This window comes from Urocampus carinirostris, chromosome 4 (assembly GCF_059441175.1).
Source record: "Urocampus carinirostris isolate Australia breed hairy pipefish chromosome 4, RoL_Ucar_1.0, whole genome shotgun sequence".
Lineage (NCBI taxonomy): Eukaryota > Metazoa > Chordata > Actinopteri > Syngnathiformes > Syngnathidae > Urocampus > Urocampus carinirostris.
In genome coordinates this window covers 41,401,113-41,420,171 of record NC_142352.1, presented here as the reverse complement: position 1 = coordinate 41,420,171, position 19,059 = coordinate 41,401,113, and the positions used below count along the sequence as shown (strand labels likewise).

The following is a 19,059-nucleotide window of genomic DNA, read 5'->3' as shown; positions in this document are numbered from 1 at the left end:
TATTACACACTGTCTCTTTAAAACAAAGTAATGTTGTTTTTGTCATTATTACTCATTTATTCCACTTGTGCCCGCTCACTTGGTGCCAGCCACTGCGGGCTATCTGATTGGCTCCCTGTCCCTATTTAAACCCAGTCCTGTCACTCTCCTGTTGTCAGTCCGTCAACGAACCTCTGCTCCGCAAGATGTTTTGACTCTGTCCGGTTTCCTGCCTGTATTTCCTGTCCGGTATCGTTCCTGTCGATTTTTGTCCTGTTTATTCTCTCCAGTTTTGGTTCCCGTCTAGTTTGTCCTGTTAAATTTCGATAACCTGTTTCGATATCAATCCTGTCATTCCACGCCAGACTGCTGCCTAACGTGCATGACTCCCCATTTCCCGTAAAATAAAAGGCTTGTGTGGGAATACATCACGCATTTGGGTTCTCGTCTAGTTCCAGTTCTTGAGTTTTTTTAAGGACAAAATTCAAAATACAATACAGCTATCTTTGAAGTTTTTTTTCCATCAAATTTGTTGCATTTTTGGAATAAAATTAGCAAGTCAAGAAAAATGTTACCAGCTACGTGAATGTGGGTGAAACTGGGGACAAGAATGGCACCAAATCAACACATTTTCATTAGTCATAATTTGTTTCTATCATTTTATAGATATCATCATTATATTATCAAATAAAATTTTGGGCTGGCCGGATGAAAAAGCCTTAAGGCCATAGTTTGCCAATCCCAGTTTTAGAATAGGACTCTTGCTGAATCTGTTATTTTATTTTTTTAAGGCATTTGACGTAAGCCCCAATACAATTAAATAAAATTGAACACAACTGTATTCTTTTAATAACTTTGCAAAAGCCTTTTTTTAGTTTTAGCACTGACGCTGGTTTGAATATTATCGCAGTTTTGTGAAAAAAAAATGCCCAAAATATTTTCTCTTCAGGTACATGAAAATTATTACACTCCATTTCCCCCCTCCCTAAATGACAGTGACAATATGCTTAATCTAAAAATGTATACCTGAAATGTTTCGCTATCCCTTTCTTTTTTAAACAGAGTACATAGTACACTATTTGTATTAGTCAGCAAAAACGTCTATGTAAACCATCTAATATTGGTGTACAAATGTTTTATTGACATAATTACATTTCAATAAGTTGTAAAACCATATGAAGAGTGCAGGGACATAAGCACAGACAAATGGCTGCTTATAAAGCACACAAATGGTTCACCAAAATGCTAAAGGAAAAAGAACACATACTGAAAAGGTGTTTTTAATCATACAGTATATGTCATAATTTATAATAATTCTCCATTTCAGTTCAAACAATATGTAAAAGCAGACAAAAAATTACCAAATAATGCCATTGAAAACACAAGTCTAGGGTTTGTGCACCTTTTTCATAGCTACATTTAAGCACTTTTAAAGGACTTTCAAAGCCAATTCTCTCGTTTCTCAAACACCATTAAAAGAAAATAATCCGTTGTAATTCATGCATTTTGCAGAGCCACAAAATTATTTGTGATTCTTAATCTTCAGCGGGATTTCATATACTTTTAAGATCTTGAGTTAATCGCAAATATATTTGTGGAAATGAACAATAAATGTGTAAATATTTTTAAATATATCTCTTCCCATAAAAGGATTGAGTAAAATGACTATGCAGATTATATTTGCAGGAAGTTCTTCCTATTACATTATACCAGAGGAAAATGCTACCTTCCTTTTTTCATGGCTGATAAAAAAAATATACATACTTGATACATAATCATTGCACTAATACAAATTTCATGAAGCCCTGTTTAGGTGTGGCATGCACCTGACCCAAAAGAGGCGATGACACTTCACAGGAAAATGCCATACAAACTAATACCAGCTGCCGTTAAACATGAGGGAAGAAATCCATAGAGCAGTGTCGGCACCAGTTTTAAGTAGACTTGTTGTGAATCACAGCAATAATTTCAAGCACTTCACCCAAAATTTAACCCTTGAACACAAAAAAATCAAGCATTTTTAAGGTTTTCAAGCTCCCACACTAACCCTAAATATGTAAGAAAAGCAGCCAGAGCAATTACAAAAAATGCCATTGGAAATGCAAGACACATCATTGAAATTGAAATCTGGCAATGACTCCTCTGATGCTTAAAAGTCATACATAGTATTAGTAGCCATTTCTAAGTCCACTGTCTCCGTCTCGTGTATGATGATTAACAGTGTTCTTTGGTAATCCATCAGGTCCAAGCAGATGCTGAGTGGAATCTCTCACAAGACAAGGACCCGGGCCAGGCTTTAAAACAAGGGATGGAAACAATACAAACAGTGTTACTGTCAGATGAGATTTTTTTTTTTTTTTTTAAGTCAAATCATGTTTATTTGTATAGCCCTTAATTACAAAGAGTATCAAAGGGCTGCACAAATCAAAGACTATAGCAAACTACAGACTATTATGACACCGTAGAAGGTAAGTCATGTCAAATAGTTCATATTTGGAATTTAGGATTTACAAACAAAACTCTTTCGCATCAAGAGTGACAGAAATGAGACTTAAGTTATCCTTTCTGTGTATTTATGTACCTTAGTGCTGATAATGTAACAAATTCCTTTGGGCATGGGCTCCAAAAGAATAGCCTGCTTCAATTCCTCAGAAAGATCAGCATGGGGAACAGGGAGACCTCTGATAAACCTACACACAGGAGAGTTCTATTTAATGACTGTGTACAGATTTTATATAAGCAACTCACATAATCATCAAGAACTTTAAAAGCAGAAATTATTCAACAGGGATCGAATAAATGCCAATCGTCCACTTACTCGCCACCATTGCTTTCTGGAGGAAAGAAATGTTGTACTGCTTGAATGAAGTCTGGGACGTGCGGCTCTAAAGTGAATATCACAGCATTCGGTCCTGCATCAAACGTGTAGGCAACCTGAAGGAAAACACGGATGATCACATGCACGGTTTTTATATTTCCTGGAGAAAGAAAAAACACAAAAGTTTCACATCTTTTCAAAAATACAGACGCAAAGAAAATGCAAAAAATCATCAGAATAGCAAATACAAGAACAATGACTTTGTTTTAAAACAGGCATCTCAAACAAACAGCCCGCTGGCCAAATCCAGCCTCTTAGAGAATTTAACCCGGTCTTCTGTAAAGAGTATGTCGAAAGAAAAAGTCTTTAGGTCATTTCTATCAAAAGTTTGGATTTTTAGAATATATGCAAACTAAATGCTCTCTCCGACTGCTAGAGGGCAGTGTTGAGTTTGTATAGCGTGGTTAGTTGGTTCAGGTGTAAAACTACGTTCACTCAACTGTCAAAATAAACTAGTTAAAACATTTAAACACATATGAAATATTTTTACCCTTTGATTGTGAATAAATGCTGTGTTCAGAAAAGATCCCTTGTTATCCATGATTATACAATGTAGTGTGGGTTACTCATGTAGGCTGAATGATAAAGCATAATACACATTTTTCATGGCAATATTCAAGCACTTTTTAAAGACTTTCAAAGGCAATTTCTCCAGTACAGAGGCCCCTGTTTACTTTGCGCTTCAGTTATCGTTGGCAGTGTTCTCGTTTGCCCGCGTGACGTAGACTCATTTTTGCTGGGGAAGTATAGTGTCAAATCAACGTACGTCCCTGGGACGCAACTTTTTTGACACAAAATTGTCATTATTACCCGATTACTTTTTTTTAAATAAAGATTTACCGCATTACAAACTTTTCATCAGGCGCATCGCCATTGTTGTTTTGGTCTCGCGGTTCGAGTTTTCGTCTGCACGCCGATCTCGGCAAAGGAAATCTTGTTACTTCGAGATTACGTCATTGTTGTGGTGGTTGTCCTCGTGGGAAGGTGAAGGTTAAGTATGCCTCAGAAAAAACAGTATTAGATGAAAATCAACACAAAATTGGTAATTTCTTCAGTGTCAGTAATAAGTCGAAACATTATGCAGAAAGTGATATCAACGGCAATAATTCCGGCACGAAAAAACGGCGGAGAAATTCTTCGGAAGATCGCGGAGGCAAGGAAAACACGTGTGTTGAAGCGAACGATTTGACGAAAGAAAATAAACAAAAGAATACTCCTAGCAAGAATAGGACTTTTCTGCCAAAATGGACTAAATTATATTCCCGAGGAGGATGATAATGGATTGGACCTTGAGAAAGCATTACAACTGTGGCGGGACAGCAAACACGAAGAATATATGAACTGAAAAATCTGAAGTGATAACTGCTTTGTATTACCAATTAACTGTGATGATTAAAACTGCATGAATATATATAGACTAATATTTCAGCAATATTATTTTGTATATTGTACAATATTTTGGGGGCGGCAGTAGCTCAGGAGGTAGAGCGCTCGTCTTGGGATAAAGAGATCGCAGTTCAAATCCCGGCTCCTCCGTGTTACTGGTCGAAGACACTGAACCCCTAATGCCCACAATAAGCAGATTGGCGCCTTGCATGGCTGCACGCCCACTATTGGTGTGTGTGAGTGAATGGGTAAATGTGAAGCACATTGTAAAGTGCCTTGAGAAGTCCAGGGTTGGGTAGGGTTACTTTAACTCGATTACTTTCAAATTACTCCAATACCAAATATGCTAATAAAAGACAAAAGAAACTAAATATGAATAAAATTATGACTCACAACACGTGGTAAGCTTTCTCTCCTGGCTTTGATCTCCGGCAAAACTAACATAATATGCGACAGAAACAAAATGAAAATCAATCCAAAGAGCTTGCCAACCTCATTTTTGCCGTTCCATGTATTCCAAGCCTGCACAAAATTTAGTAATTTTATTCAGATTTAGTTTCTTTTGTCTTTTATTAGCATATTTGGTATTGGAGTAATCCAAAAATAATTGAAAGTAATCAAGTTAAAGTAACCCTACCCAACCCTGGAGAAGTCTTCATTGACTTGAAAAGCGCCATATAAATGCAGATCATTTCATTTCATTTTGTGAACTTAAAAATCTGAAGTGATAACTGCTTTGTATTATCAATTAACTGTAATGATTAAAACTGAATGAATATATAGATTTAGATTTTATTTGTCGCCGATTTACAATTTCAACCTCGATAACACAAAATTTGGGGGAACCATAGATCTCTGTTGAGACCCATAGATTTTTGAGCATGCGAGTCCCCGGGACCCAACACTTTTCACAGGTAACACTGCGTTGGTTCCCTGCTTCGCGGATTTTAGGCCGGTGCACAAATCAAATCACTTTCTTACACCGAAAGAAGCCTTTGATTTTCAATTTATTCAATGGCAATTCTGTGTATTTACAGTATTTGCTGTTCAATAGTTGTTATTTTGTTACGATCGTATACGCTCAGTTGGCATTCACCCGAGAACAAGAATTCTGGTTTAGGCAACAGAGCCAAACTGAGTTTGACATCCCCGTTTTAAATGGTGTTTATCACAACCATGCTGTTGCTCACCCTTGTCTGTCCGTAATGACTATTGTATTGATGCACCAGGTTGATGACCTGATGGGACACACTGTTGAGGTAGAAGATAGGTGGGTATGTGTCTAGGCAGGTGGCATGAAACTGGTTACTGTCCTTCATGGTAAGTTCAGCGAATGCACTGAAGTCTTTCCTGTGCACTGCCTTAATCATCTCAAGCATGCGGCCCGGGACAACTGAATCAGCCCGATGCTATAAAAAACAAAAACAAAAACAAAAAAAACACACATACACAACATTGGGGTTACTACATTTAATCCTGCACGAGAATCCAACTTGCTATCGTAATAGCATGTAAACTATGCTTTCACCATGTATAAATTAAATGTATCCGTTCAATGAGAGGTCATTCTTATTAACACAATTACACATTTTCTTTTTTTTTACAACAAACTGTACAGTGCAGGTAAATTAACTCTCTACTGCTTTGTGCAGGTTTTGTATACATTTTTCATGGCCAAATTCAAGCACTCTTAATGGACTTTCAAAGTCAATTTGCTCTGAGTGCTTGGCTGGTATTTCCCGGGTGTTTACAGTTCGTTCTGTGGGTTTTCATCATAAAGTGTATCAATGTGAACATAGATTTTTTTTTAAGTGTCCAAATAAATTCCTAAGAGACATACAGCCAAAACGGGGTCTGTTGGTGTAACTTTGCCATATATAGTACAGACCAAACAAATTCCTCACTGTTTTGCTTTGGCTTCACATTGACCAAAATTGGAAAGTGACAGAGAAGAGTACTATAGCCCTTGTTTTATTTCCGAGCAAGAAGTCCTCATGAAAAGAGCCATATCTGGCTCGCAAGCTACGTTCCCGACCCCTGATCCATGACATAATTAGGCACTGTTAATACTTTTAAATTGCCTCTATTTATTAATTAACACCTTGACCTTGATTACCATTACTGTTGTTATAAGGATAATATTACTTTATCTTCAATACTACTAAGGAAAGTATATATTCCTTAAATTTTATATATATATATATATATATATATATATATATATATTATACTATATATAAATATATATTCCTACTAAGGAAAGTATATATTGCATATACTCTCATTTCAACTTTTCTTATTTTTATTTATGCTTTAATAATGTATTCATGGTAATTTATGTATTCACAAAAAAAAAATGTCAGAATACATACATTATTTATAATGCACTACTTGCACAAATATATGTATAGATATTCGACAGGGCAGTTAAAAACTGGATAAAAGGACACTAAATGTGTGCAGTAGCGTTTCTGTGTCTTTTAGTAAGTTGTTTCATATCATATCTTGTGTGTATGAGTTAAAAAGATCCCCTTGAAAATGAGATGCTGCATCTTAAGAAGTTATTTATCAATACTACAAAACTACAATACGCTTAAAATAGTCTCTCTTTTCCACTAATCTGAGTAACTAACCTATGCAACTGAAGTCTCTACTGCTTTGTAAAAGCAAGCTTCAGAATGGATACATGGATGTGTGATCGGGTTAAAATAGTACCTTTAAAAGACAACTTGTTTGCACACTAGTTTGCATGCCTGAGGTGCTGCCCACGTGTTTCCGCTTAGCACTGGCCTGTGGAAAACATAAATAACGCAATCAGAATTAACAAACATAACTTGTATTCAGTTCACCGTATTCTTTTTAAGTCCCTCCCTACTTTAACCTAGTGGGAAGAAAATCCATTATTCTTACCACAAGCACAAGTATTCTCAGCTCAGGCCAATGAGTCTCTGGCTCTACCTGCTGGGCCAGGCTATCCTTGCCATCATTCTGGTGCCCCATGATCCACTGAACAAATCCACCATACATACTTCTGCATGCACTGCCTGAGCCTTGTCGAGCCACCCCGGACAATTCCCCTTCCACACCAAACGCTTGGGCCAGTGTGTATACTGCAAAAACAGAGTGAAAACAATGCGTATGTGGCTCTAAATATAACCCAATAATATTGAAGCAGACGACATACCTAAACAAGCGAATCCTGCTGCAGATGAAGCAAGTCCGGCAGCAGTGGGGAAATTGTTGATGGAACAGATGTGGACTTTGTGAGATAACCAAGTTGCATCCAAACCAGGATCGCCATCATTGCGTCGTTTCCGGGCAAGACGTCGGACTACAGAAACGGATAAAAACATGGATCGATCTTTTTGATGCTACACTATAATGTACAGTATATTGTACACTGGTTTCGCACATCTTTTCCACAGCCAAATTAAAGCACTTTTTGAGGATTTCCAAAGCCAATTATTGATTGTTTTATGGTACCAATAAAAAAAAAATCCATTGTGAATCATGTATTTTGCAGAGCCACAAATATACCTGCAATTTACATTTGCGGTTTTAATCTTGCATGTGCATTTATCGAGATATACAATTTTTAGATTTTGAGTAAATCGTGATTATTTTAGTGGATCTGAACAAAATGTATGTAAACATTTTCAGACAAATCTCTCCCCATATAGGTGTTTGGAAAAATGACGGAATTGTGTATTCTACATTTTCAGTTGCAAAAAGTTCTTCCCATTACATTTTACCACTGGGGAATTCTACCTTCATTTTTGGCATGGCATAATCAAGCACTTGTAAACTATACACAGCTGCAAATAAGTGAGACTGTTTTTTTTATAAAGTGCGAAAAAAAGAGTGGCAACGCCAGAGAAAAATGAAAGTACTTTGTTAGATGTTATCTTATTGTACATTGAATGTCTTCATACAGCACTTTGGGTTGCATTTTGGTGTCTAAAAAGTGCTATATAAATACATTTGAATTTGGATCAAAATGATCTTGTGCATCAAAATATGGTCTCAAAGCACCCTCTGCCAGACGGAAGTGCTTCTACAAGTTTGTCGCCAGATCAAGAAATTCAATGCACTCTCTTAATTGCATTGAATTAACTTGCTGAGTGCTGCATAAACAACGAATCAGTAATGAAATTTGTTGCCAATGCTTTTAATAATAGATTTTAGTGACTCATTGTTGCAGCCCTAGTATTTTGTACAAGAGAGTGAGTAAATAAGAAGTTTATACTTCATACTTTCTCGCAGACAGGACTGTATTCTTGGATGGTTGATATTTTCCCGCTTGCCGTTGAGCCATAGTTGATCTTCTTCAAAATACTTGCTGACAGCCACTGTCGTAGTTGTTTTCAACTGAACATGGCAAACACAAGACCCATGCGCTTAACAAATGTTTTCAATTGCCATCCAGTGCAATAGTAAGAAAATGTTAAGCAATAAAATGCAGCATGCCTCCATGAACATCGTTGCTCATGGCAGTAAAAAGAAGAGATTTCTAAATTGGTAAATTAAATGTATGATGTATCTTAATTCTACTATGTTTATAAAATAAGTTTCCATTTCTACTTACGATGAAACATGAATGAGGATTACGAGCAATTCTTTTCTCATTTCAATTAAACTCGTACTGCCATTCTGCGGTAATCCAGTGATGAAGAAGGCTGGAAAGTAAAATGCTGCATTCCAGAAAAGTGGGAAGTGGGAGTTCTCCAACTTCCGACCAGGAAAATATCATTAAATGACACTTGAGAAGGGAGGTTCTAGTCAAAAGGTCGGAGAAAACATTTCCCCCGACTTCATCGACTATTGTACTTCAATTTGACATCACTCGACCAAATGGCGATGTCCATGGATAAACACGGTGAGTGGTAAAACATTCATTCATTCATTTTCTGCACAGTTATTCCTCAGTAAGGTCGCAGGGGCACTGGAGCCCATCCAAGCTGTCTTCAGGCAGTGGGCAGGGGACACCCTGAACTAGTTGCAAGCCAGTCGCAGGGCACTCAGAGATAGACAAGTCACGAGCTCATTTACACCTAGGAACAATTTGGACCGGCCAAATGACCTGACATGCGTGTTTTGGGAATGTGGGAGGAAACCAGAGTGCCCGGAGGAAAACCACGGGGAGAATATGCAAACCCCACACAGGAAGGTTCGATCTCAGAACTGTGCCGCACACGATTTTCACAATTACCGTGTGTGGTATTGACCCCAGCCTCGTTTTTTCCTCCACAATTTGAGCGCTTGCGAAAGGGCAGGTTTGCTGGAGGTCCAATTGTATTTCAATTAGCAAAATAGAGAACAACTTTTCCCGATCAGCCTTCTTTGCTGTTTACATTCGCTTGTTGTCGGATCTGGTACCATCTAAGTGGGAGAAACTTCCCACTTTTCTGAAATGTACGCTCACTGTTTATACCTGATCTTGATGAAGTGTTACGCTCAACGATGAGTTAATAGGCAGAATGAGTTCTTCGTCTCTCTTCCCCCCTTGAAGATATTTAAAAACAAATAAAAATATCAAATGAATTGGGGGTTTTACATAATAGCTGTGTCCAATCGAACACAATCTGCAGTAAAGGCTCAGACGAATCAAGGTGATACTTACAGTATTTAATGACCGCTATATTAACAGGAGCCGTGCACGTATGTATCTTCTCCATACTTTCTTCAGGCATGTTTCTTTTTCGGCAGGTCAATATGCTAGTTAAGCTTTAATGTCACAAAATCTGTATCTTACGTTTAGCAGCCACCTTAGCTCGTGTTTGTTGTCAACACAAGTCTTGGAGCTATTCACAATTGGCCGGTGTATAACATGTGGTTTAACCTATAACCAATCACAATGAAGCTCTTGATGTAATAACGTGAGTAGCCAATCAGATACTATCTGACCACGCTGGTCCGAAAACAGGCCAGCAGACCTTCCCACTTGAGAATTTACCCTGGTACTTTGAACAAAGGCATAAAATTGATAAAATACACTAACAAATGGCTGTATTGGATTTCCTGTACTCCGTGCACTACATGCATTCGTGAAGAAAAAGAAAAAACATTTCCTAACCGTAACATTTGTCACAGCATGCGTTTCTTAATGTCAAAATACTCAATAAGTGGATTTTAATCTAAAATTTATTTGACTAACCATTGAGCTATTAGAAAAATTAAAAAACCCAAAAGTAAATATTTTCATGGTGTCAAAAATTAGATGCATGCGTAAATATTGACGTTGTAGCTTCCATGTATCATTAAACAGGATTCGTAGTCTTATTTTTTCATGGCCAAATTCAAGCACTTTTTGAGCTAATATTCCAATTTCCGCAGAACCATTAAATGCAGAAATCTGGTGTGAATCGTGTATTTTCCACAACCACAAATGAAGCTGCGATTTACGTAGACATATTTTTAATCTTCTGTGTGCATTTATCAAGTGAAATGCTTTTTGGATCTCGAGTAAATTATCTGGAATATTTATGGTCCTGTACGATACGTGTAAAGATGGTTTGTATAGATGTTGGGTAAAATGACGGTAGTATGAAATGAAATGATCTGCATTTATATAGCGCTTTTCAAGTCAAGACTTCCCAAAGCGCTTAACAGTGTGCTTCACATTTCCCAATAGCGGCCGTGCAGCCATGTAAGGCGCTAACCTGCTTATTGGGGGTATTGGGGGTTCAGTGTCTTACCCAAGGACACTTCGACATGTAACACGGAGGAGCCGGGATTCGAACTGCGATCTCTTGATCCCAAGACGAGCTCTCTACCTTCTGAGCCACTGCCGTTTCAGAAAATTTTTCCTCTTACAATTTACCTACCTTCGTTTTTAGCACGGCTCATAATAAATGTCCATAATTGATGCATAATCCTTGCAGGCTTGCACTAGTACACATTTAATTTTGCCCTGTTTAGATGTAACATGTACCCGTCCTCCTGAGCGCGACCAGAAGGGCGATGGTGCTTGATAGGACAATGTGATACAAACTAATGCCTGCTGCCATTAATCACGAGGGAAGAAGAAATGCAATGGTAAAGTAAAACCACTAGAGAGCAGTGTCTGAGTCAATTTTAAGCAGGTTTGTTGATAAACATGAAAACAATTTCAAACACTTACAGCCACATCACAAAAATTCACACTTTTCATTCCTGAAAACACTATATTCAAGCATTTCAAAGCCCTGTAAACGTTTAGAGTATGCACCCCACCTCTTGAATGCAAGTAAAATAACCAGAAAAATAGAGTTTAAGGCATTTTTTATATTTATTTTTTTAAGTAATTGAGACGTTTGCAGAAAGAAGAGCAATGTTGCTGGCATAGGAGCAATAAGCTGCTGTAAAAACATAATAAAACCGTAAACAAAATATAGTTGTTGAAACATTTGAAACCAGGAAGAAAAAGTAACCAAGTTAAACTAGACTGGTAAGTCAATGGGTTCTTTGAAAATAATTGTCCAAAAAAAATCAATAACACAAATCTGAAATAAAACCGCAAGCAAACTTTATAATCAAGAGTGTTTGTAATAATATCAAGCAACTATTAAACCATTCTTTCAACTTCATCTCATTGTTCCTCCCTTCAGGCGTGTCATTTCCGAAGACACAGTAGAACGTGTTGGCCGTCAGGGTGCTATCAGGACTAGTCGTCCAAGAGTCCATTTGAAACATATCGCCTTCAGTTCTGGGTTCATTCAACACATCCGTTCGGGTGTTAATCATCTTCGTCGTCCGAGTCCATCACCCTCCGTCTATTGAACTAAAAAAACAAACCATAGTAAATGGCGTGAATTAGTAGTGTTTTTTATTTTTTTTTTTAATCTTTAAAACACAATTGGTACATACTGTGACTGTCGTTTTTTTCTCGGTTTGCTGGCTGACTTTTTCTAGAATCTCAATTAACCCCGAATCGGAAATCTGTAAGAAAAAAAACAAAAAAAAAAATTGTAAACTCTCACTGTATTATTTACTCTTTAGGGTTTGGATACTTCGCGGATTTTCATTGTGCATTGGTTCGGCAGCAGACATTACACAGCAAATGCGATCACATGGAGCGGAAGACTGTGTGTGCGACTGATTTAATGACAGCTTACACCACCCTAACAGCTGGGCAGGCGCACAGGTTGATGTGTCCACCAAAAAAAAAAAATGGTGACAGTATTCCAGCCGCCTGTTACATTGAAAATAAATTCATCAATGAAATCGGACTCTGAGGAAAGTCAGAAAAGGGCAATGTAAAGCTGATCCCCAGCGGTTGCTCCGTGGATCGTTATCGGGTCCAGGAAGTGACAGAGTTGGCGTCGGGAGAGGAAGCAAAAGCTAGGTTGCAGGTCCCCCCTACTGATGCGGCTATGAAACAACTCTTAAAATCCAACCCTACAGAGCCTGTGTCTTCCCAATGCCAAACCTTTACTCATGAAACATACAAACTGGATCTACGATTTGTAAGAAGCCGCTACATTTGTGACTGTTGTGTTTTAATCATCACGGAGAAGTCAACAAGTATCCCCAATGCTAGTCGGCCGCTTTCTTTTAATTTACACCCACACACACACGCACGCACGCATAATATGCTCTATAAAAAAAAATAAAGTTGAGTTTAACTTACTTTTGGAAGATGCGCTTCAAGAGGTCCTCCTCCGTGGTAAAAAGTGGCCCGAAAAAAGCATTCCGACCATTTTCTAAACCGCATCAAGCTTTCTTATTCCACTTTCATTTCAAAAGAAACGGCTTGCCTCTTCTTTACACAAACCATATTAAATGGATGCAGATATTAAACAATAAAAATGTCAACTTTCTTAGCACGCTGGAGATAGTATAGACATAGACAGTCTAGAATGTTCACACACGTACTAGGAAGAGGAAGCAGATTTTTTTTACTTCCTGGTGGATGTTGGGCGACCTCTCACAGCGCCGTAGTGGCGGAAAGAAGCACTACAGCAATGTCCTGTACTCGGAAAAAGGTGCACACAATACAAAATCTAACTTACAGCAATGTCCGGATATTTTTTGACATCCCGCAAAAAATGTTCGTATCTAGTGTTTTACTTAAGTCGAATGGTCGTAAGTAGGGGAGCGTCTGTATATACACACACGAACACGTATAAGGTCCACAAAATTGATGTTTGGTGTAAACATCTCTTCAGAACCATAACAGCAACACTTTTACACCAGACACTGATAAAACATTATTCTATTTACATACCTTTCCTCCCAATGATCCAAATTTAGCCATTTGAATAAGATAATCCTCAACTGAACGGACCTTCTCCGGCTTTACCAAGGCAAGTCGGTTTACTGTTGGTAGGGAAAAAAAAAATCAGCCTTTTCTTGGAAATACAAAAAAGTGCATTTATTATTGTCATCATGAGTAATCAATCAATTATTTTACAGCCAAAAAATAACACCAAGCAGGAACAAAATGGAATTAATGGTTGGTCAGTTATGACAAAGAATGCACCAGGGCCAACAAAAAACCCTCCTTATGTCCAATAGTGTTGGGGCTTCTTATCAAACTCACAGAAGCTGATTGATCAATTGTAATATTAGGACCAGGCATTTTAACCTGTGGCTTACACTCACAGTCTTCAAACTTTAATACTGTCAGAAATGGTACCAGTAACTTAATTGTGCTGCCTTCTACTGTCATTTAAGAGTCAATAAGATTTTCAATCTGCTGCATGGTGGATGGGTGGTTAGCACTCAGCCCCACAGTGCGGAGGTCCAGGGTTCAATTCTGGCTACAGGCCTTCACAAGCAGAGTTTGCATGTTCTCCCCGTTCCAAAAAACATGCATGGCAGGTTAGTTGGCAGCTCCTGATTGTCCCTAGGTGTGAATGAGCGAGTGAGTTGTCAGTCTCTATGTGACCTGCAACCTGATTAGGGTTTCCCCTGTCCACTGCCCAAATATAGCTGGAATGAACACCCCCCCACAAAAGTCATAATAAGATTAGGTGCGTGGTAGATAAGGGACAAAAATTACCCTATTTTCTGTACTTAAAAACCCCAATTTGGCCGGAAATATGAAAGTGCGCCTTATGTTGCGGTGCACTTTTTATCCCGCAGATTACAGCAGATAATATTGGAAATACATTACAGAAAATATAAGTATGCGTTAACACTGTACCATATTTGAGCAATGATTGTGCAATGATCTATAAAATTGATAGACAACACTGACCCAAATTGCAACCAGAATGAAACCACAGTAGTGGTGGCAAGAATGACACCGTACCATTAGACCACCAGTGGTACAAAGGACATGCAACAAGGCATGAGACCTTATATCATTATCACAGTTTTTTTTTACAAACGGTATCAGAAACACTGATATGCAAAGTGCATTCTGATTTTGGAGAGACTGTCTAACTTTCAACATAGAAAGTTAGATAATAGAGAAAACAAAGTCTTTCAGTAAAAAACTATACACGCTCTTTTGCATGTGCATACATATTAAACAAAAAGGTTATTGACACACAAGTGAAGAGACTGTTTAACCGATAGGAATGCACTATGCAAATCAGTGTTGCTGGCACCGTGAGTAAAAATAGTGTGGTGAGATAAGATCGAATGCCACTTTGTATGTCATTCATACCACTGGTGTTCTAGTGGTAGTGTGTCAGCACTCTCACTGCCACTACTTGATTCGATTGCCATTGCATATAATGTACAGCGGTACATATTAATGCATTCCATTTTGTAATATGTACTGTACACACGGTAGCTCTTACTGTAGTCTCAATATCATGCACATAATAGTCATGTGTCCCTTAGGTATGAAAAATATATTACTATTTTTTGTAGGTTCGTCTCAGAATACATTGTACTTCACAGTGCAGAAAATACGGTACAGGCTTAAGAGGCAACTGTTATGTTGTCTAATGTAATTTGCAAGCTGGTCCTTGAAAACAGGCTTTCTTTTCTTTGTGCTATATTTGATTTCATATGCTCTCAATATAAAAATATATATTTCAACAACAAAAAATCAGAAATTAAGTGAACAATGACCTGGATTAAATCAAGTCATGTAGGTAAAAATACCATAATTATATATAGATACCGGGGAATTCAATTTAGTCTATATTAAACCACAACTCTCTGTAAGTTGCCTCGACATACAATCTAAATCGCGAATTATATTTAAAGAGTATGGAGAAAACTTACACCTGGCACGAGCAGACTGATCTAGAACTTGGGCCAATATGGAATTCCGCATATCTGTCTCCCTGTGAATTAAACACATTAGTTTGACCACACAAATAATAACAAATAAAAAGACAAAAATAGGCAGCAATTCCACAATCTTTTACAACACCCGCTAGAATTTGAACAATATTAAGGAGTTTCAGGGAATTCAATAAACGATCCCAATGGTATTTATGTGATAACAAGACAGCAATTGTAAGTTCAGAGGACGATACAGGATCGTTATTGTTTTATGTTCTCTTTTCTTTCACACTTCACTCTTCTTTGATGTGCCCTAATTATTCCTTCCTAATTTGTATGCATTAAGTTGTAGTAGGCACTCAACAGCCATTGTGATTATTTCACCTTTGTTTGGCCTCCTCTCCTTGCTGATTCTTTGCAGAATCCTGAAACAACACAGCATATAGTTACTATTTTATTAATGTGGAAAGAAAAACATGCAATCAACGACATTATACCAGATTTTTTTCAACCTGAGTGCCGGGGCACAGTAGCTTGCTGTTGACCTTATTTAGTGTGTCGCAGGAAACAGCCGAATTTTATCATTGCAACAGACCATGCCATTGTTCAGAATCTTTAAGTCAAGTCATCTTTATTTGTATAGCCCTAAATCACGAAGAGTCTCAAAGGGCTTCACAGATTATTACACTATATTACACAGACTATTTTTCAATCTTTACTTGCTTTAAGTTATCAACTGCATAACTATAACAGTTATCCATAACAGTGAGTGGTTGCACATAACAATTCTTTTCGGCTCATAACAAAGTACAGGGATATACAGCATATGTTATTATTATTGTAATTATTGTTTGGTGTAAGGTGCTTAAGAATGCACAGCATGAATAACAAAATATACCCTCTGAAGTAAAAATGTTGCACTTAATTTTGTTCCCCCTAAGAAATTAGAACATTGTAAAAAAATGTATTTCGCTGGCATATATTTTTTGGTATAAATACAAATATTTTCTGTATTTTGCTCGAGAAACACAAGATAAAAATGTAGCTCAACTTGAACAACCCATTTAAGAGTAGTAAAATTCTAAATTACAGCTTATTTATACACCAAATTGAATGAGCCATGGTGACCACAAAGAAAAATAACTTTATACTGACAATTTTGAAAACATGATAATTTATGCGCAGCAGATAAACAACTGGTGCAGTGAAATAATGTTTAAACATTTTCAACAGACGGTGTGCCCTGACATTTTTTTTTTGCCAAAAAGGTTGAGAAACACTGCATTATTCTATTATCAAGCTCGATTGACAGGTTTCATACACAAACATTATCACATCTCAAGTATGTTTTGTTGTGGCTGAGTGCAGTATAATATACAGCGTGTGGTTTAAAAGGCTGTGCACTGATTGTTATTTATTCCAAATTCAAGATTCAGGAGAGTTTTTTTTTTTTTAGTATGTTTTATTGAACAAAATGCATAAACATTCCTGTACAAAATTTTACAGCAATGTTGCGCTGCAGTACAACCAAACTGTATGATTCAAGATGGCAGAAAACAAAATTAAACAAACATGACATGGGGGAAGCGATAAATTCCATAAATATAGCAACATTATTAAAATATTATTGGTTTTAAAGGCCTTCTGGTAGTTGGAAAGCTTCATGGATAAAATGTAGAGTTTTACTTCACATTAAATGGCAATAATGGATACTCTTTTACCAATGAATTTGCAACTGTGAATGTTGTATTTGGGTACTATGGTAATAAGATTGGGGCAGCATGGCGGAACAGTGGTTAGCGCTTGTGCGGCACAGTACTGAGGTCGTGAAATTGAACCTTCCTGTGTGGAGTTTGCAAGTTCTCCATGTGCTAGCGTGGGTTTCCTCTAGGCACTCCGGTTTACGCCCACATTCCAAAAACATGCATGTCAGGCTAATTAGCCGGTCCAAATTGTCCCTAGGTGTGGATGAGCGAGTGAGATGTCTGTCTCTGTGTACCCTGCGACAGGCTGGCAACCGGTTCAGGGCATCCCCTGTCCACTGCCCGAGGACAGCTGGGATGGGCACCAGCACCCCCGCGACCCCACTGAGGATAAGCGGTGCAGATAATACAAAGATGAATTGGTAATAAGATTGACACAAAAGGTTACTTTTGGTTTAAATGTATATGTATCTTAGTCATATATTCCAAAAACAATATATTTCCAAAATAGTTTGAACCCATTGTCAATCTTAACAGATATAAAATTACAGATTTTGGACAAGAGATTTTTTTCACTAAGGGGCAGAGCCAAAATAAATGCTTTACACCTTTAGGGTCAGCGAAACAAAATGTACATTTAGCATCAATATTAAACCTAAATGAAATATGCACTATAGCGGAGTAAATCATATGGATTATTTCAAACGAAATTTATCGCACTTTGATTTGGCAGTGGTTTGTGTACGTTGAACAATGACAAAAGATAATAAGTTGTCTTTGGTATGGTTACTATCTTTGATGAATGTAATTGACCTGAATCATTGACCCATACTTATTTAAAATCGGTGTTGGGCTCTTAATCTACGTTGATGATGTTCGTAGTTGAAGTGATAGTCCCAAACAAGAGGCGTGTGCACTGTCATGTTGTCAAAAAGCTAGCTAGCTAGCGAACACTTCAGAAAATACAACAATATCGACAGCGCTAGTTTAAATCTATGTGCATTCGCGCAATTTCCTTGGAAACAATACACTATGAAGATAGCGACATAATTACTACAATAACTCTGTGATCATTTTAGTCAAACTAGCGAGTAGCCTTCTGTGTCCACATCTCCTTATAAGGGAGCTAACCCAAAATCGTATTTTGTCCTTACCGCATGCTTTGCTTGGAGCTCTGCCATTCGTTGCTGTCTTATTGCCTGTAGATCGTCGTCTGCCATGATAATTGATAGATTTGACTATATTGCAAGAAATTAAGAATTATATGAACGCTAAAATCACATAGCGTGCAAGGCCCAGGCAAACTAGCTCAGGGGATTGTAATCGACGCCGTGAATCGATCAACAAGCAGGTCAGAGCAATCGATCTCAGATAACAGATTGCGGGGAGAATTTCTTACGCAGGACATACAGCATAACATGGTGTAATAGTGTTATTTTTCCCACGTCGCCATTATTTTTATGGTTAAATAAGTGTATAGATTGATATAGGCACGTTAAAAGATTGTTAATGAAATTCATTTTTTAAAAACTGTATATATGTTCACATTCGATGTGCAGGCTCAAACCCGGCCCGAAATTCAGCCAAAATCACCCTTCCTCTTCAAAAATAAAATATGAAAACTCTGTTTTGCTTCGGGCTCGATCCCTCAAATCAAATTAATAAGTTGGACTTAGGCTGGTTTAGGCTTCTATACCCACGGGCCAGGTCCCAAACTACCTATAGTTTACAGCAAACATTTGTAAATCGAAATTAGCGGGTTATTTTCTGGGGAAACAATTTTCATTGGTAAATTCACATAGAGTATACAAATGATGTCCTGGGTATGCATGATTTTTTTCCAGCAAAATGTTTACAAAAGTGTACATTTGAGGTCTGTCATTTTATGCCACCGGTCAAACTAGACCAAATATCAAGGGAAAATTGCATCGCAATTAGTGGTCTTGC

General features: G+C 37.6%; 2 protein-coding genes across 2 annotated transcripts; both read right to left on the bottom strand.

Annotated features, from left to right (window-relative positions):
* Positions 1 to 1,079: 1,079 nt before the first annotated feature.
* mvda (mevalonate (diphospho) decarboxylase a) lies at positions 1,080 to 10,038 on the bottom strand. The gene is made up of 10 exons (XM_088333282.1): positions 9,864 to 10,038; positions 9,675 to 9,745; positions 8,497 to 8,611; positions 7,428 to 7,574; positions 7,154 to 7,353; positions 6,959 to 7,033; positions 5,434 to 5,652; positions 2,798 to 2,913; positions 2,561 to 2,669; positions 1,080 to 2,273 (listed from the first exon to the last, which is right to left on the bottom strand). Exons 1-10 carry the CDS (start codon positions 9,931 to 9,933, stop codon positions 2,148 to 2,150), a joined length of 1,248 nt encoding a protein of 415 aa, XP_088189408.1. The 5' UTR covers positions 9,934 to 10,038; the 3' UTR covers positions 1,080 to 2,147.
* Positions 10,039 to 11,491: 1,453 nt separating this feature from the next.
* pdcd5 (programmed cell death 5) lies at positions 11,492 to 18,461 on the bottom strand. The gene is made up of 6 exons (XM_088334600.1): positions 18,267 to 18,461; positions 15,794 to 15,834; positions 15,407 to 15,468; positions 13,449 to 13,540; positions 12,089 to 12,160; positions 11,492 to 12,002 (listed from the first exon to the last, which is right to left on the bottom strand). Exons 1-6 carry the CDS (start codon positions 18,330 to 18,332, stop codon positions 11,958 to 11,960), a joined length of 378 nt encoding a protein of 125 aa, XP_088190726.1. The 5' UTR covers positions 18,333 to 18,461; the 3' UTR covers positions 11,492 to 11,957.
* Positions 18,462 to 19,059: the final 598 nt, after the last annotated feature.